General features: G+C 42.7%; 1 protein-coding gene across 5 annotated transcripts in view; it reads right to left on the bottom strand.

The window, feature by feature from the left end:
- The window catches only part of LOC132891505 (histone-lysine N-methyltransferase PRDM9-like), an 82,962-nt gene that overhangs the window by 31,510 nt on the left and 25,459 nt on the right, over window positions 1–25,993 (bottom strand). For all 5 annotated transcript variants that reach the window (XM_060929155.1, XM_060929158.1, XM_060929154.1 and 2 more), the window contains exons 5-7: window positions 23,009–23,280; window positions 8,675–8,742; window positions 8,300–8,490 (exon numbers count right to left, since the gene is read on the bottom strand). In XM_060929155.1, the coding sequence (XP_060785138.1) occupies window positions 8,300–8,490; window positions 8,675–8,742; window positions 23,009–23,280 (531 nt within the window). The remainder of the gene's footprint in view (window positions 1–8,299; window positions 8,491–8,674; window positions 8,743–23,008; window positions 23,281–25,993) is intronic.

Raw genomic sequence — 25,993 nt, 5'->3', positions numbered from 1 at the left:
GGCGCCGTTGCAAAGTCGTCTGGATGAGTAGAATGGATTTGTTTACGATGACGTCACAACCACATGTGCTTCACGCCAGGTAGAAGTGTAACGAACTCGATGCGAGTTGTCAACAAATCCTATAACTTGGTTCATGAAACGCGCTTACAAAATATTTTCACTGTGAATATTTATTGTGTAATGGTGCAAAGTGAGAGAGAGAGAGAGAGAGAGAGAGAGAGAGAGAGAGAGAGAGAGAGAGAAAATAGCCCTTAGGGCAGAGTCAATCCCGCCAGCAAAAATAGGGAAAAAAAGGAGCGATCTCACCTCTTCAGATGTTGGTTTAAGTCCTACAATACATTCCTCAAAAAGGGCGTAGAAGAACAAATTAATCCATCAACGTGTAGCATTCAATTTATTCCGGACCATTAAAGACGCCGCCTTCCGCGTAGAATCATAAGTCATCCTCGCCGCCATATTGGATGGGTCAAAGCGGAGAATAAAGATGCCTCATTCATGTGCTGCGTTTAACTGTACCAACAGGTTTGCCGTCCAAACGAGATCACATGGGATTACCTTTCACAGATGAGACTGGAAAAATACTTTTCATTGTATTTGGTTATTATAATGTAATTTTACGAACAGATTTTTCTGACTTTGGGGCTAATATGAAGTCTCGCGCATAATAGTTTATGTGCACGCGTCCTTACTTCTATTGTTCTGGTGTCTCCGAAGGGACTGTCTTACAGCGCCCCTAGAGGTGTGGCATGTGTATTGCATCGTTTTCAGCAAGCGTTGCATTGCCTTGTGTACCTGATATTTTACTGATCCGTTGCCCATGTGGACGCGATATTTTAATAACATCTCGTTGCCGTTGTCGTGTGGATGTAGCCTTAGTGACTCAACCAATGAACCAAATGTAAGTGATAATTTGGTTAATTTAGACTAGACACAACCAGGATAGATTACTGATGCTGTTGAATATACATATCATGTAAATAGGACCATTCCAGCAATGTGAAGTAGGCTAAAAGATCTCAACAATTAGCACACGATGTCATGATCAAAAGAATTTTGGAAGAGAGGAGAAAGTTGTTATAAAAATACATCAGTCTGGAAAGGATTACAAAGCAATTTCTAAGGCTCTAGGACACTAGCAAACAACATTATCTCCAAAGGGAGAGCCATTATCTTCAAATGAGCTTGGAATGGTGGTGAATCTGAAGTGGCCAACGTAATTTCTCTAAAAGCACATTGACGACTCATGCAAAAGGTCCCAAGGACCCAGATCAACATCTAAGAAACTGCAGACCTCATTCACCCAAGATAAGGTCAGCATTCATGATTCCACCATTAGAAAGAAACCAGGTATCCATGGGAGAAAATGGTATCCATGGGAGAGTTGAAAGGCAAAAACCAGAGGAACATAAAATTGTCATACTTCTGTAGAAAAAACACCTCTGATCACCCTCACGCTTTCCGGGATAATGTTCTGTAGACTGATTAGCTCTTCTCGCTATCCTGCACCTGGCTTGAATATGGTGTTTAATTAGTCTCAAAACCCATGCACATAAAAACCATGCACATGCATGTGATACAAGCCAACAGAACAAAATGCGAGCAGAAAAGCATCCTTGTGAGGGAGCATTTCTGCTCTGCATACAGAAATGTGGTCTCAAGAGGATACTGTTCTGCAGAGCAGAAATGTTCCCTTGCAAGGATGCTTTTCCACTTATGATGCCCCATAACCCACCACCTCCCCTCCCCTTTCACATTTTATTTTACCTAGTATATGAGAAGCATTGTGTGAAATTTTAGCCCTCTATCTTGAAAACACTTTGTTTTTACAAGTGTTACTAAGAACAACAACAACAACTTTATTCATCACACACTTGTGAAATTCCTCTCTGCATTTAACCCATCTGAAGCAGTGAACACACATGAGCAATGAGCACACGCACATACCCAGAGCAGCTGGCAGCCATGCTAACAGCGCCCGGGGAGCAGTTGGGAGTTAGGTGCCTCACTCAAGGGCATCTCAGGTGGGGTTTACATTAGACCGTATAAAGCGGATCATCAGATTAACGTTTTTAAAACGATTAGCGTGCACAGAGCAACACCAATACACGGATACGCTCAGCTCCGCAGGCATCCTGCGCTCCAAATCACTCCGCCCTGAAAAGCGAGTGCCCTCTGGAGGGTGCGCACTCCGGCCCTGCGCAGCTCACAGAGCACGCGAGTGTAGTGCACGAGCAGTGATTCGGGACTGAGCTGCTGTGTGTGAGATCTCAGTGCATATCACTTACCACTTGCAAGTGGAAGGATGGCAAGCCTAAAGACAATCATAACTACACAATGGGCAGTATTTGCATCAGTATTTGCAGTATTTTCATACTTTTATACTCTTTAATGAAAGGTGATACAAGGCAGAAGTCCGCGCCGTTTTTCAGCAGTCGCGTCACATGACCAACGCCAGCGAATCAGGAAGGTGGATGTCACAGTGACGTTGTCCAATGACGACGCCAGCTAGAGCTCGGCACAGCGTATCCGCGTATTCTCAATGTTTACACAGCACCGGACCAGACACGATCTAGATTGAATATGTGGACCCTGGCGGATTCCCGTTTCCCGGCGTTTTAATGTAAACGGACAGTGCATCCGCGAAGAAAACGAGACAGATACGGTCTAATGTAAACTTGGCCTCAGACCAAGGCCGTCTCATATTAACCTAACTGCATGTCTTTGAACTGTGGTGGAAACTGGAGCACCCAGAAGAAACCCACGCAGACACGAGGAGAACATGCAAACTACACACAGAAAGGCCCCCGCCGGCCGCTGGGCTCGAACCCAGAACTTTCTTGCTGTGAGGCGACCATGCTAACCACTTACACTAAGTGTATATAGTATATACAGTGGTATGCAAACGTTTGGGCACCCCTGGTCAAAATTCCTGTTACTGTGAACAGTTAAGGAAGTTGAAGATGAAATGATCTCCAAAAGGCATAAAGATGATTCATTCCTTTTATATTTTAAGCAAAAACAATTTTTAATTTTCATATTTTACATTTTCAAAATGACAAAAAAGGAAAAGGGCCCAAAGCAAAAGTTTGGGCACCCTGCATGGTTAGTACCAAGTAACACCCCCTTTGACAAGTATCACAGCTTGTAAACACGTTTTGTAGCCAGCTAATAATCTTTCAGTTCTTACCTGGGGGATTTTCACACATTCGTCATTGCAAAAGGCTTCCAGTTCTACAAGTTTCTTGGGCTGTCTTGCATGCACTGCTCTTTTGAGATCTATCCACAGATTTTCAATGATGTTTAGGTCAGGGGACTGTGTGGGCCATGGCAAAACCTTCAGCTTGTGCCTCTTGAGGTATTCCATTGTAGATTTTGAGGTGTGTTTTGGATCATCGTCTTATTGTAGGACCCATCCTCTTTTTAACTTCAACTTTTTTACAGATGGTGTGATGTTTGCTTCCAGAATTTGCTGGTATTTATTCGAATACATGCTTCCCTCGACCAATGAAACGTGCCCTGTGCCACTGGCTGCAACACAACCCCAAAGAATGATCGATCCACACCCATGCTTCAGAGTTAGAGAGGTGTTCTTTTCTTGGAATTTGGCACCCTTTTTTCTCCAAACATACCTTTGCACATTGTGGCCAAAAAGTTCTATTTTGATTTCATCAGTCCATAGGACTTGTTTCCAAAATGCATCAGGCTTATTCAGATGTTCATTTGCAAACTTCAGACGCTGAATTTTGTGGCTAGGATGCAGGAAAGGTTTTCTTCTGATGACTCTCCCATGAAGGTCATATTTATTCAGGTGTCGCTGCATAGTAGCAGTGCACCACCACTCCAGGGTCTGCTAAATCTTTCTGAAGGTCTTTTCCAGTCAAATAGGGGTTTTTATTTGCCTTTCTAGCAATCCAACAAGCATTTCTTTCAGAAAGTTTTCATCTTCCAGACCTCAGCTTGATCTCCACTGTTTCTGTTAACTGCCATTTCTTAACATTACAACCCCGATTCCAAAAAGGTTGGGACAAAGTACAAATTGTAAATAAAAACGGAATGCAATGATGTGGAAGTTTCAAAACTCCATATTTTATTCAGAATAGAACATAGATGACATATCAAATGTTTAAACTGAGAAAATGTATCATTTAAAGAGAAAAATTAGGTGATTTTAAATTTCATGACAACACCACATCTCAAAAAAGTTGGGACAAGGCCATGTTTACCACTGCGAGACGTCCACTTTTCTCTTTACAACAGTCTGTAAACGTCTGGGGACTGAGGAGACAAGTTGCTCAAGTTTAGGGATAGGAATGCTAACCCATTCTTGTCTAATGTAGGATTCTAGTTGCTCAACTGTCATAGGTCTTTGTCATATCTTTCGTTTTATGATGCGCCAAATGTTTTCTATGGGTGAAAGAGCTGGACTGCAGGCTGGCCAGTTCAGTACCCGGACCCTTCTTCTACGCAGCCATGATGCTGTAATTGATGCAGTATGTGGTTTGGCATTGTCATGTTGGAAAATGCAAGGTCTTCCCTGAAAGAGACGTCGTCTGGATGGGAGCATATGTTGCTCTAGAACCTGGATATACCTTTCAGCATTGATGGTGTCTTTCCAGATGTGTAAGCTGCCCATGCCACACGCACTAATGCAACCCCATACCATCAGAGATGCAGGCTTCTGAACTGAGCGCTGATAACTTGGGTCGTCCTTCTCCTCTTTAGTCCGTCCCTGATTTCCATAAAGAACTTCAAATTTTGATTCGTCTGACCACAGAACAGTTTTCCACTTTGCCACAGTCCATTTTAAATGAGCCTTGGCCCAGAGAAGACATCTGCGCTTCTGGATCATGTTTAGATACGGCTTCTTCTTTGAACTATAGAGTTTTAGCTAGCAACGGCGGATGGCACGGTGAACTGTGTTCACAGATAATGTTCTCTGGAAATGTTCCTGAGCCCATTTTGTGATTTCAAATACAGAAGCATGCCTGTATGTGATGCAGTGCAGTCTAAGGGCCCGAAGATCACGGGTACCCAGTATGGTTTTCCGGCCTTGACCCTTACGCACAGAGATTCTTCCAGATTCTCTGAATCTTTTGATATTATGCACTGTAGATGATGATATGTTCAAACTCTTTGCAATTTTACACTGTTGAACTCCTTTCTGATATTGCTCCACTATTTGTCGGCGCAGAATTAGGGGGATTGGTGATCCTCTTCCCATCTTTACTTCTGAGAGCCGCTGCCACTCCAAGATGCTCTTTTTATACTCAGTCATGTTAATGACCTATTGCCAATTAACCTAATGAGTTGCAATTTGGTCCTCCAGCTGTTCCTTTTTTGTACCTTCAACTTTTCCAGCCTCTTATTGCCCCTATCCAAACTTCTTTGAGATGTGTTGCTGTCATGAAATTTCAAATGAGCCAATATTTGGCATGAAATTTCAAAATGTCTCACTTTCGACATTTGATATGTTGTCTATGTTCTATTGTGAATACAATATCAGTTTTTGAGATTTGCAAGTTATTGCATTCCGTTTTTATTTACAATTTGTACTTTGTCCTAACTTTTTTGGAATCGGGGTTGTACAATCTGAGAAAACGTCTACCTGAAAACACTTTGCTACGTTCTTGTAGCCTTCTCCTGCTTTGTGAGCATCAATTATTTTATTATTTAGAATGCGAGGGAGTTGCTTAGAGGAGCCCATGGCTGTTGATTATAGGGACAAGTTTGAGGAGTCAGAGAATTTATACAGCTTAAGAAATCTGCCATCATCTGACCTTTCCTAATGAAGAATTAGAACAAACCACAGCTCAATAAGCTAATTAAGGTCTGGAACCTTAGTAAAAGCTACCTGAGAACTCAAATGTATTGGGGTGCCCAAACTTTCACATGGTGTTCCTTTTCTTTTTTCACTCTCCAATTGTACAAAAAAAAAAAAAAAAAAAAAAATCTTGCAGAAAATGCTGAAATGTGTCGTCTTTACCTTTATGCCTTTTGGTGATCAGTTCATCTTCTGCTCACTTAACTATTCACAGTAACAAACATTTTCAGTAAGGGTGCCCAAACTTTTGCATGCCACTGCAGGGCTCGAAATTCGCGGTGGTCCGGTCGCCCGAGGTGACTTAATTTGTCATTTGGCGAGTAATTCCTGTCACTAGCCAGCCCGGCTGGCTAGTTGAAAATAAAAAAAAGATATATGAAGCGAAAATTCAGACACACCGTCAACTAAAGCCGCCACATATTAAGCATGTGCCGTGTCTGTGTTAATCGATGTGTTTATTGGCAGGACGGTCAGGCTGTCGTTTTTTTCACTACTGCACATGCATATAACAGACATCCCAAGTCTCCCAGAAGTTCCAGGAGTCTCCCGCATATTGATAGTGGCTCCCTGATGCCCGCAAATTGGAGAATATCTCCCGGAATCTAGAGCAAGCGAGCAAGCGCGTGCACGCGAAACATTAATGTCTGCATCACGCATATGACGGAATGCGCGACTGAGACTGTGTGTGTGCCTGTTCATGAAGTGCATGCTAGACAAAGAGCATCCTGATTGGTTTACAGACATCGCAACTTGCAGACCCCTAACCCGCTGATGGGGAAAAAAGTCCAATATATTATTTGTTGATATTATAGTGCTCTGTGCTGTTCTCATTTATGTATTTAACAACAGTATCAAAATAATCCGGTTCTTGAAATAAATGCACATTAGTCATGAACAATGGCAACTACTCTCTTTTGTGTTATTTTTGACAGAAGTAAAATCAGGGGTGAAAGTAAGCCGGTCCTGGCCGTTCCGGCGTACCACTAAAAGATTTGGCCGTACCGGAAAGAAAGATGTACTGTCTCTGGGAAAAAAAAAAAAAAAAATGCACTTTCAGCATAACACACCAGCTAACGTCAATTTACCAAAAGCAACACGTTTTCCTCAATATACATTGCATATAACTTGTTCTGACCTGTCTCTGAATTCTGTCTGAAGTGAATTCCTTCCGTGTTTCACTCGATAGACGTGCGAGTGCGCGCGCGTAGCCCACTGCTTAACCATCTTGCGCCAACGTGCGCAGCTGGTATCCAAAGTGTTTTAGTAGACAGAATGTCCAAAATGAAAAGTTAGTTTTCAACTGTTCAGCTAAAAAATGTAATTAAAACGATTTTGTTGAAATGATGTGTTTGCAATTTATTTATAATCAAAAACTGATACAGGTGGATGAAAGAGTGATAAAGTACTATACTAGTACTACTGAGTGACAAGAAGTCCTAGTGAATGATAGACAATAATAAATAATTAGGTGTATTTTTCGGCGTGCTGTGCGTGCGCACTATTACTCAAAATAATAATACCGGCAAGAAATAAAAGTTACTTTCACCCGAGTAAAATTCATACATGAACAAATTTGGGCTAGTTGATTTTCTGTTTGGCTAGTTACTTTGAAAGGTAACTAGTCCGGCTGGCTGGTGAAAAAATATACGAATTCCGAGCCCTGCACTGTTGTACACGAAATGTACTATATACACAAAGTGGCCGCCGAACTTAAATATAGGAGTGTTTCAAAAATGCATTTGGGGAAAATGAAGAACACCATCACAAACTCTGGATATAATATAAACAGAAACATGCTCTTCCTAAAAAAGTCAATTTGGTACATGGCATCATACCTGGGGAAGTTGAAGTGAAGACACTGAAGTTGGATGAAAATGTGTGGGCATGTGAGTTTTTTCTCTGATACCATTCACCTGATTTAGACTATTTCAGACAACATATTTCATCTTGCATATGTGAAGCTGCATATATATTATCAGTTCCCTATGGTTAAAACTGTGGTTTTCTATAGGTTTTCAAATCTGCTGCCAGAATTCACACAGTTGATATTTTTAGGAAATTTAAGCACCCAGCATTCTATGGTCAAGTTGAGCTACATTCCTGAGAGTTCATAGTCATAGTACCAGATATTTATAACACATTTGAAGGACCTAGCTCAAGTATTTTTCTAGATATTGCCATTTTAAAATGGCCCCTCAATACATAATGCTAGAAAAAGACTTCAAAACACCCCCTAACTCTGTCCCTTTATAAAAAAAAAAAAAAAAAATTGAGAAAACTAATAACAGTAGAAACCAGAAATTTTGTACTTTTGTAATATCTTCAACCTGGAATTTTTTTAGGCAAATCTGACATGGCCAGGTGGGAGACATTTGATAAACTGGTATGGAATGATTAAATACATTTATTTAGCTGTTAATAATAAAATGAGTTTTAAAATAAAATATTTATTGTAAAAATATTACATTTGAACCTTACCATTTTCAAAGCACTTTTTAATCCAGAGTGAGTCAAATGTAGGGCCAAGATTTTTGGCATACTCCTTTTCAGGCCACACCAAGAGCTCCTGTCCTGGGTTAATAGGTTGACAGCAACGATAGAGAATCCCCCCGCGATACTGAAATGCCACAAGATTCTTCTCTTCATCATTACGAGCACAATTCACATACCTAGAAAATGAGTCAAAGCATCAGAAAAGGTAAAAAGAAAAAAAAAATCTCAGAAATGAAAACACAGAGGGAGAGAAAGCATGGGGAGATATCAGTGAGAGGAGAAAGACAAAGTTTTTCCAACAAATCAAGAACCGGAAAATCAAAGACTAAGCAAGGACCAAATAACCAATATATTCCTCACCTCATCCAATTAGCATACATTTCTCTCTTGGCATCTATGTATTTGTGGTACTGGTCGCTCCTGTATATCTGTAAAAAATGTACATTTCATGCATTAAATAAATCTATGCCTTCAATTTAAGAGTTCTGCAGCAAAAAGTATGATGTTCCATGCAAATATTTTCTACTAAACATTGTAAAGGCAATAGTAATCTTTTGCTTTAAACAAAATTAACAGACTCACTTGTCACGTTAATAGCAACACCTGTACACTTGCTCATTCATGCAATTATCAAATTAGCCAATCATTTGGCAACAACACAATGCATAAAATCATGCAGACACAACTCAAGAGCTTCAGCTAAAGGGAAACTCCGGGATTTTTTAACTTGGGCCCCAATTTAAGATTCAAAGATTTTTATTGTCAATTGACTATACATCCAGTTCATATAGGAGAATCAAAATGCCGTTTCTCTCTCAACTTACTTGTAAAATCAGATCAAAAAATATTTATATTAAGAAAAAATTAATAATTATTATATATATATATATATATATATACATACACACACACACACACACAGAGATAGACAGATAGTGACCAGAATGGACGAGCAGGGTAACGTCGACCCGTTTCAAGCCTAACCAAATTTCAATCTTATCTTTGGCTCTCGCAGCCAGCACTGCCTCAAGGTCGTTGCTGGAGCAACAGTCTTCCCCTGAAGATCACTGCAGTTAGACTCTCTCCCTGTATTTCCTATTATTCCCTACTATTGCACCATTCCTGCGTTTTGTTTGTTCGTTGTGTGTGTACGCTTTTATCTGTGTTGTACTATGAAAGCTAAGTAGTACTGGAGTCAAATTCCTCGTGTGTGTTCGCACACCTGAAAATAAAAGTGTTTCTGATTCAGATAGACAGACAGACAGATAAAAATACACTCTAAAATCAAACAATGTACAAAATAGCAGTAGTGCAAACAGTGCAATATCTAATGGAGAAGGTGCTTAGAAGAGTAGCTTATGAGGTGTATATGAACAGTAGTGCAAATGACCAACAGCAGCAGATACAACAGGAATGCAAATGATTGTAGTGATGTGCAAACAGATGAGATCGAGTTTCTTGTGTGAATGAATGTGTTGCAGACCAGGGGCAGGTAGTGGACAGAGTTCAGCATCCTGACAACCTGGTGGATGAAGCTGTTCAGTAGTCTTGTGGAGCAGGCCCGGAGGCTCCGGTACCTTTTCCCTGAGGGCAGGAGGCTGAAGAGCGAGTGTGAAGGGTGGGAGGTGTCACCAGCGATGCTGATGGCTCTGCGGGTGAGATGGGAGTGATAGATGTCCGTAAGGGAGGGCTGAGGGGTACCAATGATCTTGCTGACCATGTTCACTATGCTTTGCAGAGTCTTCCAGCAGGAGGCATTGCAGCCTCCATACCACGCAGTGATGCAGCCAGTAAGGACACTCTCAATGGTGCCCCGTAGAAAGAGCACATGATGGGGGTGGGACTCATGCACTCCTCAGTTTGTGGAGAAAGTAGAAGCGAGTTTGAGCCTTCTTGGTCAGCGATGTGGTGGTGTTGGACCAGGAGAGGTCCTCAGGTGATATGCACCCCTAGGAATTTGGTGCTGCTCGCCCTCTCCACTGCAGCACTGTCGATGGTCAGAGGGGGATGCTGTGAATGACCTCTTCTGAAGTCGACCACAATCTCTTTGGTCTTCCCAACGTTCAAGAAGAGATTTTTGTCTTTACTCCACTGGACCAGTTGGCTCACCTTATTCCTGTAGTTGGCTTCATCGTTGTTAGTGATGAGGCGCACCACAGTCATGTCATCCGCAAACTTGATGATGTGGTTGGTGCTGTAGATTGGTACACAGTCATGGGTCAGCAGGGTGAAGAGCAGCAGGCTGAGCACACACCCTTGTGGGGCCCCTGTGCTCAGCATGATGGTCCTGGAGGTGTTACTGCCGACCCAAACATTCTGTGGCCTCCCTTTAAGAAAGTCCAGCACCCAGTTACAAAGAGAGATGTTGAGTCCCAAATGTCCGAGTTTTTGTATTAGCTGCTGGGGAATGATTGCGTTGAATGCTGAACTGTAAATCAAGAACAACATTCGCACATGGGTGTTCTTTGAGTCCAGGTGAGTGGGGGCTGAGTGTAGAGCAGCGGAGATAGCGTCCTGTATGGACCTGTTTGACCTATATGCAAACTGGAATGGGTCATGAGAGGGAGGGAGGATGGACTTGATGTTCTGCACGACCAGTCGCTCAAAGCACTTCATGATAATGGAAGTTAGTGCTACGGGCCGATAGTCGTTATAGCTGGATGGGAGGGGCTTCTTTGGCACTAGTATTATGGTTGTAGCTTTGAAACACGTGGGGACAGCAGCTTGGTTCAGGAAGACGTTAAAGATGTCAGTAAGGACATCATTGAGGTCTCAGCTCCATGGCACAGTCCTACAGAACATGACCAGGTATGTTGTCTGGTCCAGCTGCCTTACGGGGGTTGATCCTGGAGAGGGTCCTCTCCACACTGGCTGGAGCCAGACATACAGCCTGCTCATCCGGGGGAGGAATGATAATCTGTGCTGGTGTGCTGTTTTGTATTTCAAAGCGTCCAAAGAAGTCATTTAGGCAGTTTAGCAATGTGATGTCACTCTCACAGGTCCATGGGGGTTTGTAGTTTGTGAGGGTTTGAATGCCATGCCAGAGAGACTGTGCATCTCTGGTGTTGCTGAAGTGTTCAAATATTTTCTTGCTGTACTGACGTTTTACCTCCCTGATGCCGCGGGACAGGTTGGCTTGGGCTGTTGCTAGTCCTGCGGTGTCACCGGCCCTAAAGGCTACGTCCCGAGCCTGCAGGAGCCTGTGAACCTCTTCTGTCAGCCAAGGCTTCTGGTTAGCATGAACAGTGTTTTGCACTGAGTAACATCACCAGTGCATTTCACGATGTATGCTGTGATGGCCTCGGTGTATTCCTCTAAGTCTATGTGGTCATTGTAGGTGGCTGCTTCTTTGAAAATTTCCCAGTGTGTAGTGCTAAAACAGTCTTTCAAAGCATAGGAGGCCCCCTGTGGCCACACATGTACCTCCTTTTGTGTTGGGCTGATGGCTCTCACTCTGGGTCTATGGACCCATCCCACGTGACGTCACGACAAATGCGGCTGCCATTTTGGACATGAACTACCAGTAGTCTACCACAGCCAACAACGAGGAATGACGGCGAAGCATCGAAAGGAATATAGCCATCAAAGAAAGTTTTTACTTTCAGCAAGACTTCCATCATGCCATTATATTGTTGTGCACCTGGATGTAGTAACCATCAACACACAAGGCAAGATTTATCATTTTATCGGATCCCAACAGATGCTGACCAACGGAGAAGATGGATGGTCTCTAAAATATTGTCAAAATGATGTTTATTGACATAGCAATCGTGTGTAACGGGAAGCATTTGCATATCCGAAGTGTTGTGTTTACATCAAAGATAAAATAAACCGATATGACAACGACTGCTGCTGCCAGGTTGGGGACACAAACTAGTAGAAAGGAAGTGTGCCAACACACTTCCTTTCTACTAGTTTGTGTCCCCAGAATTTTCCCACAACTTCTATCCATGTTTCCGTAGTTGCCCCTCTTTCCCACGGTTGTTTTGCTACAATGTTTGTAGTGGGTGTGGCAGTAGGTTGAGAAAGTGTTTATCATTTGGTGCATCTTCAGATCATGCGAGTGCTAGTCTTCAGCGTTAGCCATGTCGAAAAGAAAACAAGGTACTCTTTCGAGTTTTGGATTTGTTAAGAAAAGTAAAAATTCCGAGGAGCAGCAAGACGGTTCTTCAGCAGATGACAGTGGACAATCGTCTGCAACCACCATCGCTGCACCTGCTTGGAATACCGGGCCCGCTGTCAGCATGCAGCAGGATGAGCAAAACCTGCAACAGACTGCATGAGAAAAGCCTGTCATCACTACTTTTTGTGGATTTAAATGGGCCCCCACTGGAGCGATTTGACCCAGCAAATCAGTATCACATCATGGATTAAATCAGGTCATCGCCTGTCCACGTCATGGGTTTCGGGACCAACAGCCAAGGAAGAAAAGCCCAGGCCTTTGTGGTCGATTCTGCTTAAGGTAAGATGCATTTAATTATTCGTCTGCTGTGGGTTTGGAATCGGTAGCCTGACCGATTTGTTCATGTTTGTGGTGCCATTTGTTTGTTGACGTGTGTTGAAATGGAAGATTGGTTGTTGACATGATTTCCAGTGATGCTTTGGTGCTGCTGTGGATCAGATGTGTTGAGTAGCCTGACTTTTTTTTTTTTTTTTTCTTGCGTGTGGTATCATTGTTGACGCGAGGTTGTTTTTTGAACATGCCAATGCGGACACGATTTTCCCTGATGAGTTATGACTTCAGACGCGATGCGTGTGTGGAGTCCGCGTGATACAGTGGGGCAAAAAAGTATTTAGTCAGCCACCAATTGTGCAAGTTCTCCCACTTAAAAAGATGAGAGAGGCCTGTAATTTTCATCATAGGTATACCTCAACTATGAGAGACAGAATGGGGGGAAAGAATCCAGGAAATCACATTGTAGGATTTTTAATGAATTAATTGGTAAATTCCTCGGTAAAATAAGTATTTGGTCACCTACAAACAAGTAAGATTTCTGGCTCTCACAGACCTGTAACAACTTAAGAGGCTCCTCTGTCCTCCACTCATTACCTGTATTAATGGCACCTGTTTGAACTCGTTATCACTATAAAAGACACCTGTCCACAACCTCAAACAGTCACACTCCAAACTCCACTATGGCCAAGACCAGTCAAAGGACACCAGAAACAAAACTGTAGACCTGCACCAGGCTGGGAAGACTGAATCTGCAATAGGTAAGCAGCTTGGTGTGAAGAAATCAACTGTGGGAGCAATTATTAGAAAATGGAAGACATACAAGACCACTGATAATCTCCCTCGATCTGGGGCTCCACGCAAGATCTTACCCCGTGGGGTCAAAATGATCACAAGAACGGTGAGCAAAAATCCCAGAACCACATGGGGGGGGACCTAGCGAATGACCTGCAGAGAGCTGGTACCAAAGTAACAAAGGCTACCATCAGTAACACTACGCCGCCAGGGACTCAAATCCTGCAGTGCCAGACATGTCCCCCTGCTTAAGCCAGTACGTGTCCAGGCCCGTCTGAAGTTTGCTAGAGAGCATTTGGATGATCCAGAAGAGGACTGGGAGAATATCATATGGTCAGATGAAACCAAAATAGAACTTTTTGGTAAAAACTCAACTTGTCGTGTTTGGAGGAGAAAGAATGCTGAGTTGCATCCAAAGAACACCATACCTACTGTGAAGCATGGGGGTGGAAACATCATGCTTTGGGGCTGTTTTTCTGGAAAGGGACCAGGACGACTGATCCGTGTAAAGGAAAGAATGAATGGGGCCATGTATCGTGAGATTTTGAGTGAAAACCTCCTTCCATCAGCAAGGGCATTGAAGATGAAACGTGGCTGGGTCTTTCAGCATGACAATGATCCCAAACACACCGCCCGGGCAACGAAGGAGTGGCTTCGTAAGAGGCATTTCAAGGTCCTGGAGTGGCCTAGCCAGTCTCCAGATCTCAACCCCAGAGAAAATCTTTGGAGGGAGTTGAAAGTCAGTGTTGCCCAGCGACAGCCCCAAAACATCACTGCTCTAGAGGAGATCTGCATGGAGGAATGGGCCAAAATACCAGCAACAGTGTGTGAAAACCTTGTGAAGACTTACAGAAAACTTTTGACCTCTGTCATTGCCAACAAAGGGTATATAACAAAGTATTGAGATGAACTTTTGTTATTGACCAAATACTTATTTTCCACCATAATTTGCAAATAAATTCTTTAAAAATCAGACAAATGTGATTTTCTGGATTTTTTTTCTCATTTTGTCTCTCATAGTTGAGGTATACCTATGACGAAAATTACAGGCCTCTCTCATCTTTTTAAGTGGGAGAACTTGCACAATTGGTGACTGACTAAATACTTTTGTGCCCCACTGTATGTGCGTAAGATAGGCTTCTCATGTGTTTGGAGATCCACGCTCTGAGACAAGCACAAGCACCCCCCCCAAGGGAAAAAAAAGGGACCCCCCGAAAATATCGGCATAGTTCGAACACTGGGTTGGAGAAAGTAATGGCAAATAGTGAGTGCACAAACCATAGAAGGTAAACTGTACACAGCGCCAGGGCAGTGTGATGGTGTCTACTTTTAGATTGTGTTAGCTTATCAATGAACACACTCGTCACTCGACAAGTTTCACGTCTTTACGATGGATACTTAAATGTGTGTTAGGTATTATTGTTGCAGTCTAAGCAGTCGTTGTAGCAGCTAGATGAGCGAGAACCGAAAGGGTCTGTGCCATAAACCGTTATTTCTTCATGTCCAAAATGGCGGTCGCGTTTACGAAGGTCACGTGAGTGGGAAGGGTATGCAGGTATCAGCATGATGGTGATGTGATCAGAGAGACCCAGGTGGGGGAGGGGGGAGGCCTTGTAAGCTCCTTTGTGGGTTGTGTACACCAAGTCCAGTAAGTTGTCACCTCTTGTTGGAAAGTCCACATGTTGATGTAGTTTGGGCAGTAAAACCTTTAAATCTGCATGACTGAAATCTCCTGCTGTGATGAGGAATCCGTCTGGGTGCGCTGTCTGTTGTTCACTGATGGCCTGGTAGAGTTCATCGAGTGCCTCGCTCCTAACATTGGTGTTAGCGGTGGGAGGGATGTAAACAGCAACGAGCATAATCGACGTAAACTCCCTCAGTAAGTAGAAGGGTCGGCACTTGATGATGGAAAAACTCCGCCAGCGGAGAACAGTGTTTGTGTACAACAGTAGCATTCCAGCACCAAGCATCGCTGATGTAAACACACGCTCCCCCGACATGGGTCTTGCCTCCTTCCATAAAGGCTCGGTCAACGCGGTAGCATGTTAGCCCAGCTAGCTGGATAGCGGAGTCCGGGATGTTGTTATTCAGCCAGGATTCCGTAAAGATGAAAACACAGCAGTCCCTCACATCACGTAGCGCAGATCGCATGAGTTCTAGGTTATCTATTTTGTTATCTAGTCAGCATACATTGGCCAGAATGAAGGATAGTATGGCGGGTCTGTGCGGGCTAATGACTAGCCTGGCTGCCTCCACGCTTGCCACATTTCTGTTTTCTCTCTCACCACTTCTAGCACCTCCTCTCTGGGTGAGACACAGCAGGTGAGTCTGGTGATGTAGTAGCCCGGCAGAGAAGACCCAGGCCTCGAAGTTCCTCAATGACTTTCTGGTCCAAGGCGAGATGTTTGGTCATATTTCCTGTAGCGAGAAGGCAGTGGCAATGGTATCTTGTGACCGATGTCAAGTGCACTACTCGCACATATGCATAGACATAAAGCACAGAGACATACACTGGAACATGCACTTTTAGACACTAAATACGGAGAGAGAGGGGCTGCTGCATCCGTTCGCACCGCCATCTTGATATAATTTCCCATCTTCTTGCATACAAATTTTTACAAGGGACAAAAACAATCAAAATCGATCCAGTATTGAGTTAGAACCCTGGAACCAGCAACCACAAAAAGGTTATACAATATAATCCTACAGGGCAAACACCCATGTCAAAGTAAACCGCTTGTTTTCACCAATGTTAAGTGTCTGACAACGTGGAAAGGATCCAAGAGAGATACACCTGTATCTGTTTACCTCAATAAGTGTAAAGAAACTGTAGAAAACAACTGCTTCTACACTAATTGTTTTACAACCCCGATTCCAAAAAAGTTGGGACAAAGTACAAATTGTAAATAAAAACAGAATGCAATAATTTACAAATCTCAAAAACTGATACTGTATTCACAAAAGAACATAGACAACATATCAAATGTCGAAAGCGAGACATTTTGAAATTTTATGCCAAATATTGGAGCTGGAGGACCAAATTGCAACTCATTAGGTCAATTGGCATAGGTCATTAACATGACTGGGTATAAAAAGAGCATCTTGGAGTGGCAGCAGCTCTCAGAAGTAAAGTTGGGAAGAGGATCACCAATCCCCCCCCCCAATTCTGTGCCAACAAATAGTGGACCAATATCAGAAAGGAGTTCGACAGTGTAAAACTGCAAAGAGTTTGAACATATCATCATCATCATCTACAGTGCATATCATCATCAAAAGATTCAGAGAATCTGGAAGAATCTGTGTGTAAGGGTCAAGGCCGGAAAACCATACTGGGTCCCCGTGATCTTCAGGCCCTTAGACGGCACTGCATCACATACAGGCATGCTTCTGTATTGGAAATCACAAAATGGGCTCAGGAATATTTCCAGAGAACGTTATCTGTGAACACAATTCACCGTGCCATCCGGCATTGCCAGCTAAAACTCTATAGTTCAAAAAAGAAGAAGCCGTATCCAAACATGATCCAGAAGCGCAGAAGTCTTCTTTGGGCAGAGGCTCATTTAAAATGGACTGTGACAAAGTGGAAAACTGTTCTGTGGTCAGACGAATCAAAATTTGAAGTTCTTTATGGAAATCAGGGACGCCGTGTCATTCGGACTAAAGAGGAGAAGAACGACCCAAGTTGTCATCAGCGCTCAGTTCAGAAGCCTGCATCTCTGATGGTATGGGGTTGCATTAGTGCGTGTGGCATGGGCAGATCTGGAAAGACACCATCAATGCTGAAAGGTATATCCAGGTTCTAGAGCAACATATGCTCCCATCCAGATGATGTCTCTTTCAGGGAAGACCTTGCATTTTCCAACATGACAATGCCAAACCACATACTGCATCAATTACATCATCATGGCTGCATAGAAGAAGGGTCTGGGTACTGAACTGGCCAGCCTGCAGTCCAGATCTTTCACCCATAGAAAACATTTGGCGCATCATAAAACGGAAGATACGACAAAAAAGACCCAAGACAGTTGAGCAACTAGAATCTTACATTAGACAAGAAAACTGGGTTAACATTCCTATCCCTGAACTTGAGCAACTTGTCTCCTCAGTCCCCAGACATTTACAGACTGTTGTAAAGAGAAAAGGGGATGTCTTACAGTGGTAAACATGGCCTTGTCCCAACTTTGAGATGATGTGTTGTCATGAAATTTAAAATCACCTAATTTTTCTCTTTAAATGATACATTTTCTCAGTTTAAACATTTGATATGTCATCTATGTTCTATTCTGAATGAAATATGGAATTTTGAAACTTCCAAATCATTGCATTCCGTTTTTACTGACAATTTGTACTTTGTCCCAACTTTTTTTGGAATCGGAGTTGTACCTATTCCATCTTCCAATCTCTGCTGCAGCTACCCATTCAAGTGACTGCAGTCAATTATCACACGGGGTGGTTTTCTGATGTTTACAAATGGAGAAGTCATGCAGAATTTGTGAAGTCTATTTCCAAAATAATGCCTGAATATTTTGCTGAATATGACAATATGAATGAAACATTTGTATTTGATGGCCATCCCTATTTACTTGAGCCAGAGTATACAGTCCCTGTCCAATAATCGACGACAGACACTGAATGCGGCCCAGGTTAAAAAATACTGGAGTTTCCCTTAAAGGTTCACATCAAACATCAGAATGCAAAATGCAAACTTTGACTTTGAACATGGCATGGTTATGGGTGCCAAATGGACTGGTTTGAGTATTTCAGAAACTGATCATTTCTTTGAATTCTCACACATACAACAGCCTCTAGAGTTTACCCTGTAAAGCAAGGAAAACGATCAACCAAACAAAAAGAAAACTTCCAGCAAGAGAGAGAGAGAGAGATCAGAGGAGAACAGCCAGACTGGTTCAGGCTAACAGGAAGGCTACTGCACCTTAATTAACAATCTTCACAACTATAGTGAGCATAAAAGCATCTAGGAACACAGGACACGTGAAATTTTCAGAGAGATGGGCTACAACAGCAGAAGCCCACACTGGGTTTCACTCCAGTCAGTCAAGAGCAGGAATCCGAGACTACAGGTGGGCAGTTCTGCCTGGATAACTCCAGCTTACTGAAGATCAACAATTGCTGAAATACTCAAACCAGCCTATCTGACCCCAACAACTATGTTGTTTGCTGCATGGCTGTGGAAATTTCCCATTCAGCCACAAGAGCATTGGTGAGGTTAGGCTCGATGCAGGGCTCAGTTCTTCCTCTTCAAACCTGGCACACCATGTCTGAATGGAACTCGGTTTGTGCACAAGGACATTGTCATGCTTGAACAGGTTTGGGCCTCATTTCTCCAGTTAAGGGAAACTGTAATGCTACAGCATACAAAGACATTCTATACAACTGGGTGGTAAGAAGTTTACATGCACTCATCATTGGGCTTTCAATGATTTATTTGAATTGTTCTTTTTCCATGGCAGAATGATTGTAAAAGTTTTAATTTATTTTGGGTTTTCTGAAATCAATACAAGGTCAAAACTACACATACAGGGTTAAAAACATACCAACTACACACCTAATCTCTGGGTAAATATCCCTTAGCAAGTTTCACCTTCTCCAGACACTTCTGGTAGCCATAAACAAGTGCCTGGCAAAATCCTGGTTGGATATTTGACCACCCTGCTTGGCAGAATTGGTTGTGTTCAATTATATTTGTTAGCACAGATCATACTTTTAAGCACAGTCCACATATTTTCAACCATCAAGCTGATGGTTTGAGTTTATGCTGAAGAATGCCGAGGTAGACCTTTTTATTCATTATTCCATTTACTTTAACTATGCATAACAGTTGTACAGTGTTCTTGGCATTGTTCATTGTGGCCAAACAACTCAATCTTCATCTCATCTGACCATAAAACCTTCCTCCAAAACACTTTTTCTTTGGTCATGTAGTCAGCTGCAAACTTTATTTGAGCTTGAAGGTGTCAATTTTGGAGCAGGGGCTTCTTTCTTCAACAGAAGCCTCTCAGTTCATGGTGATGGATTTTTATTCACCATGTACACTGTTCTCAACAATTACATGAAAATGAGCATGCCTAACAATCTCTCTCTTGCTCTATAGCTACACATGCCACTCCCAAGATACCAGTGATGCTGACCATTCCTGTTCTCTGGACCTGCCTGATGCATCCTGATGCCCTACTTCTGGCTGGAGTTCTCATTACTTTGCTCCTGTGGAGAAGGGCTTAAAGATAGACTTAAAAGAATGGCTTTGGAAAATTAATACAAACAATTTTGTATGATGGCTGAGGACGACAACTGCCATGATAAGTTTTGGTCTGCAGTTGTCATGAACATTTTTGCACTCAAGTATCCTTCAGGAAACATTTGATAACGTCAACAAAATAGACTACAAAAACTATAGTATATAACAGGATAGTAAAAACTATAATAAATTTCCTGGTTACACAATTGCACTTTTTGAACATATAGGACACAGTTATTGAAGCAAGTTATTCATAAATCACACTATCTGTTATCACCCAGATGAGGATGGGTTCCCTTTCGAGTTTGTTTCCTCTCAAGCTTTGTTCCTCATGTCACCTCAGGGAGCTTTTCCTTGCCAGCATCACCTCAGCCTTGCTCATTAGGAATATATGTTTATAAATTCATATATGTTTAAAATAAGATATCCGAAGTGTATATATTTTTGTAAAGCTGCTTTGCAACAATGTCTATTGTTAAAAGCATTATACAAATAAAACAGACATGACAATTTACAGTGAAATGCATTTAAACTAATTCAGAGGAACTTCATCATGCTACAAGAAAATGTCCTAAAGTGCACTACCATCACAATAAAGGACTTCAACAGGAGAAACAGTGGAAGGTTTTAGCCTGGCCAGAAGAGAAGACTGAAGGGAGAAACCCCCCAAACCAGGGGCGTGTTTAGCCTATTTTTGGGGGTGCTCAAGCACCCCCAAAAACGAGCTCAGCACCCCCTAGCTCAGCACCCTCAAAAACACTGCTTTTGGACGTAATTTTCAGAAATAAGTGCCCTTGCACACTGCGCAATGAATGTGTGCGCGGGCGTGTGTGTGTTCTTGAATTCACGTGTTACGTGATAGTTCTACGACCAGTAAAATACCTCTCCTCCTTGCGTCCCCTCTGATTGGGTTGCCTGTCCGCGCGAGTGCTTGCTACGACATGGTGTTTTTTAACCCCGCCGACAGTAGTCGGAGGGGTTATTATTTTCACCTGCGTCAGTCTGTGTGTGTGTGTGTGTGTGTGTGTGTGTGTGTATCTGTCTGTCTGTGTGTCTGCAAGATATCTCAAGAACCAATGGATCGATTTGGACCAAATTTTGTACGTGTTGCCAATCACCCAGGAAGGAAACCATTAAATTTTGGAGGTCAAAGGTCAAGGTCATGGCAGAACTTCGAAATTTTCGCCCAATGTATTTTAATAGGGAAAAGGCGGGGTTTGCACTCGTTAGAGTGTCCCTGTCTAGTTTTTAACTGGATTCCACGCCGATGAGGAACTCGAAGTAGCACCTGAGTATTACTGGCATAGCGAGATGTGAAGGTACGGACTGGAGTTACAATTGTTAAACACAACACAATAATATGCATAATGCAATATTGATGTTCCCTGGTCTATGAACAGAATGATAAAAACGACATTTATCATCCATATCGAGATACTTTTGTGCAGAGCTGTACAAGTGCTACGGTGCTAGACCACCGTGTGTTAGTCAATTTTATTTAATGTAACATAGCATTTACGTTTGCTTATCATTCACAAATCCAAACCCTGGTCATTGTCTGGGGGGGGTGGGGGGGTGGGGGGGGGGGGGGTGACAGTGAGTGTGGTTTGGATATAGCCTACATTTTCAAAAGAACACTACCAAAATATAACAAAAAATATAAACTAACGTAAACTAATGTAAAATCATAATACACACTATTATTACACAATAACACATTAACAATTACCACTGTTCAAAATGAATAGCTCCAACATTACAAATGCAGTAGTAGGTCTTGTTAAGTTAAAAATATAAATATTTGTGTCAGTGGTTGTAAATGTGTAGATATCATAGTTTATTGGGTCAGCTTCTGTTAAAACATTGCATAAGTCTAGTCTTCTTGTCTAGTTAAGTCTAGTCTAAATGCGGAATAAACGTGGAAACACTGTCGTTCAAGCCAGGTGCCTCTGTCAGCTCTGGGGGCTAAGCACCCCCAAAGATCAGATGCTAGAATCGCCCCTGCCCCAAACCAAACAACAACTGAAAGAAGCTGAAGCTTGGAAAAAAGCCATCTGGATGCCATTATTGCAAGCAAGGTACATGCAACCAAATATTAAGTGTTATTTACTTTTAAGACCATCTATTCCAATACTTTTACTGACCTAAACATCGGGTGATCCGACACAGTGTTATGTTCTAAGCTGTTCAACTCATCTAGATGTAAATATCAGGAAATACAGCCGAATCTTTAATCTCTCAACTCATTTATCTTTTGATCTCAAATCCAAATGTCTTACGTTTAAACAAAAACACAAAAGAATTGGCCTTGCCATTCAAATACTTTTAAAGGGATCCATATATGGTTAAGAGTCAGAAATGAACTAACGAGGCTTGAACGATATATTAGACAAGGTACTATGCGATACTGAGGTATTTAGAAATCCTCTTTTTATCAAACATATGGAGATGCTGTATTGAGGTGATATAGTGCACAGCACGCACCACCAGTCAATCTACTGGTGAGAAAGATGGTGATTGGTTAACTACATTTCCCATGCAACTTAGGCAGTGATTACATTGTGTGTTCTGTAACAATGAGGAAGTGGAGTGGTGGTGTTGAAATAAACAGAGATGTCAACAAGAAATTGTCTCTGTGTTCACTTAGCACTCAACTTCCACACTGGCAATCCCATTTACTCTTGGACAAGTCCGATGCTGCTCTATAGGCAATTAGTTAAATACAACTAGATCTGGAATCATGAAAATATTGCCACATATAACTTTATCTTGAGATGTCTTCTTCCAACTACAAAAGCAATTCATTAGCCAATTTTTTTTTTCAACTGCCAAACAGATCATCTCCATTCAGCACACTGATGTTTCGATATCCACCGTGGCAATGTCCAGTATCTGCCGTGGCATTGGGTCCTACAGAAAGGTGTGCTGAATCTATGGAAGAAGAGCACTTATTTCCTATCAAGTATTCCATGGCTCATAAATACTACATGCTACAATGATCTCTATCACCAGCAGCTCAACTGTTGTGTTTAAATATAAATAAATAAATAAATACAAAACATCACCATAAACCCAGGAGATACCCTGGAGAAATGTCAGGATGGTATGAAGATATGAAAAAGGAGATACTGCCCAAGCCTTGAACTAACCTTGCTCTTGTGCCATTTATCACAAATTTACAAAAACTCACCACCCAGGAGTATCCACTGTTCACAGCTTCCTCTCCGTCAACCAGCTCTCCCTGGTAGGGTCCAAAGTGTGCACCAACTGGAACAGTCTCCCCCTTATTAAACACTCCCAGGCCTGCGTCAGGAATACTGGAATTCTGAATCTCTAGTCCAGGAGGAAGTGTTTGTATGGCTCGGTCAGGGACTCCCATGGGAACAGTCGTATCAGGGATGAAGAGTGCTGGACCATGAACCTCACATTTGTTGAAGAAAAAGGATTTGCAAACCTCACAGTCTGGAAGGAAAGAATTTTTAATAAATAAATGAAATATAAAGGTGAGCTTGTTTCAACCACCAGAGCCTATTTATAAGTGTGACACTAGAATACATGGCTATATGCATGTATTTGATACCTCACCACTGTTAAATACTATCTGATTAAATTGAGATGGAAATCATAGTCAGTAATTTGCTCTTCTGTTTTTTTTAGGCCCCTCCTTCAATATCCATTTTATCATGGTGGAGGGGTTTGTGTGTTCCAGTGATCCTAGAAGCTAAGTTGCTGGGGGTAATCACCCCTGGTAGGGTCTCCCAAGGCAAACTGGTTCTAGGTGAAGTACCAGACAAAAAAGCAATTCAGAAGACCCTCATAAGGAAAGATTAAAAACAAGGACACTGATAGCTCGCCCGGAACAGGGGGCTCAGGTCTGGAGCCAGGTCTGTGGGAGGGGCTTGAGGTGTTCATAAGTACACTCGGTAGCAGACAGTGTTGCCAGATTGGGCGGTTTTCCGCCCAATTGGGCTACTTTTGATTACATCTGGCGGGGAAAAAATGCATTGGGCGGGTATATACAATTTGGGCTGCTTTTGCCAACAACTGGCGGTTTTTTAATATTGTGAAAACTGCACAACAAACCTTATTTTATGGTTTAAAAACAATACAAATACAAAATTCAGTATACATCACTCACTCGTATTATGGTCATTGCAGTGAGTTATTCAGTCGCTATAACAACGTGACGTCACATCAACAAACTAGCGTAGTGCGCCGACGCAGAAGCCTGAGGCAGAAGCCCGCGCTCTCTCAACTCTGGTATCCTAGTCGTTCTAGGCTCTGTGCTGGTATTCTGGTAGCGAAATAGTCATCATGCCGAAGTGGGGAAAATATAAAAAACTTTACAGGAAGGAATGGGAGACCGACCCTGAATTAAAAACCTGGATCGCGCCTATCCCAGCAGACGACAGCAGGGCTCGTTGCAGGTATTGTAATGTTGAATTAAGAGCACACCTCAACGACTTGAAAGAACATGGTGCTACAAAAAAAGCACAAGTCTCGCTGTCAGCCCAGCATTAAAGCCTTTGCTGTCCCAGCGGGATCTGGTGCAGGACAAGCCACAATCAAAGATGATCAAAAACGTCGTGAACTTAGGGTTGCAACCTACGTTGCCTGCCATACATCCATCAATGCTGTCGATGATTTGTCTGATACTCCAAGAGGAGATGGGTGCATTCAAAATGCACAGGACAAAATGTACGGCCGTTATAACATCAGTTCTGGCACCGCACTTCAGAGATGAGTTAAAGGAGGATATCGGTGAGTCTCCGTATTCTCTCTACCTGGATGAGAGCACGGATATATCAGTGAACAAGCTCCTCTGCATTTGTGTGAAGTACCGCTCACAGAAACACGGCAAGTTTGTAAGTACCTACCTGGGGCTGGTCAACCTGCTCAGCGCAGATGCTTGTGGCATAGCAGATGCAATAGTGACTTTTCTCGGTGAGTACGGACTGGACATCAAAAATATGGTGGGCATTGCCACAGACGGCGCAAGTGTTATGGTCGGAAAAAATCATTCAGTTTTTTCACTTCTTAAAGAGAAGCAGCCTAGCTTGCAGCTTATTCGCTGCGTTTGCCACTCACTTGACATTGTTGCTAACAAAGCAATGCAACTTCTCCCAAGCAACCTGGAATACATGATCAGGGAAACGTACAATTGGTTTGCGCATTCTGCAAAACGCCAGAGTGATTATAACAGCATCTACCGGGCTATTAATGATGGCGGCTGTCCGCTTAAATTAATATCACCCAGCTCAACCCGATGGTTGGTGATCGCAGATTGCATTGAGAGGATTTTAGATCAGGAAGATGCCCTCAAGCTACACTTCAGTTTGGCATCAGGCGTAGAGCACTGCTATGCTGCCAGGATTCTGAATGATATGTAGAGTGACAAATCAAACAGGATGTACATGCACTTTCTCCGGCCTGTCTTGATTGAGATCAAGACTGTGAACAAATATTTTCAGCTGGAAACTGGAGATTCACTGGGTGTGTTCAGAGATCTTGACAGACAATACATGTCTACACTGAGGAGAATTGTGAAGCCCAGCGTACTACGCATGAACAATGACAGTCATCTCAGGGAGCTTGACCTGAAATCATCAAGCCTCTACCTTTCACACCAGGACGCAGATCTGGGTTATGACTTCCAGCGGCAGTTGGAGGCCAGTACATTAGCACCAGAAGTGAAGGAGAGGATTTTATCTCGGTGTTTTGACTTTCTAAAGGAAGTGCTGGTGCAATATCAAATGCGCCTTCCTGCATCATTGGAAATGCTGCGCAAACTGGAGCTGTTTTGCCCGACCTCTGTGATGTCCGCGACAAATAGGCCAGGAGTTAAAGATCTGCCCACTGACGACTTCTTGTGCTCATACGACACCTTGGAGTGCCAGTGGAGAAACGTTGCTTCAGCCGGCTTCTCAGGTGATCAGACAATTGACGCATTTTGGCTGCAAGTTGAAGCATTCAAAGATGCTGGTGGAAACCAGTGCTTTAAAGAATTAGCCCTCGGTGTGATCAGACTACTCACTCTGCCAATATCAAATGCTCACGTTGAGAGAGCGTTCTCCCAAGTGACACTCCTGAAGGATGACACAAGAAACCGCATGGGATTACGGCTCCTTTCCAGCCTCATGGGTGTGCGCTCTGGCCTGAGCAGAAATGGATGGAC

This window comes from Neoarius graeffei, chromosome 9 (assembly GCF_027579695.1).
Source record: "Neoarius graeffei isolate fNeoGra1 chromosome 9, fNeoGra1.pri, whole genome shotgun sequence".
NCBI lineage: Eukaryota > Metazoa > Chordata > Actinopteri > Siluriformes > Ariidae > Neoarius > Neoarius graeffei.
Note: the sequence above shows the minus strand (reverse complement) of the source record. Positions and strands in the feature narration are given on the sequence as shown.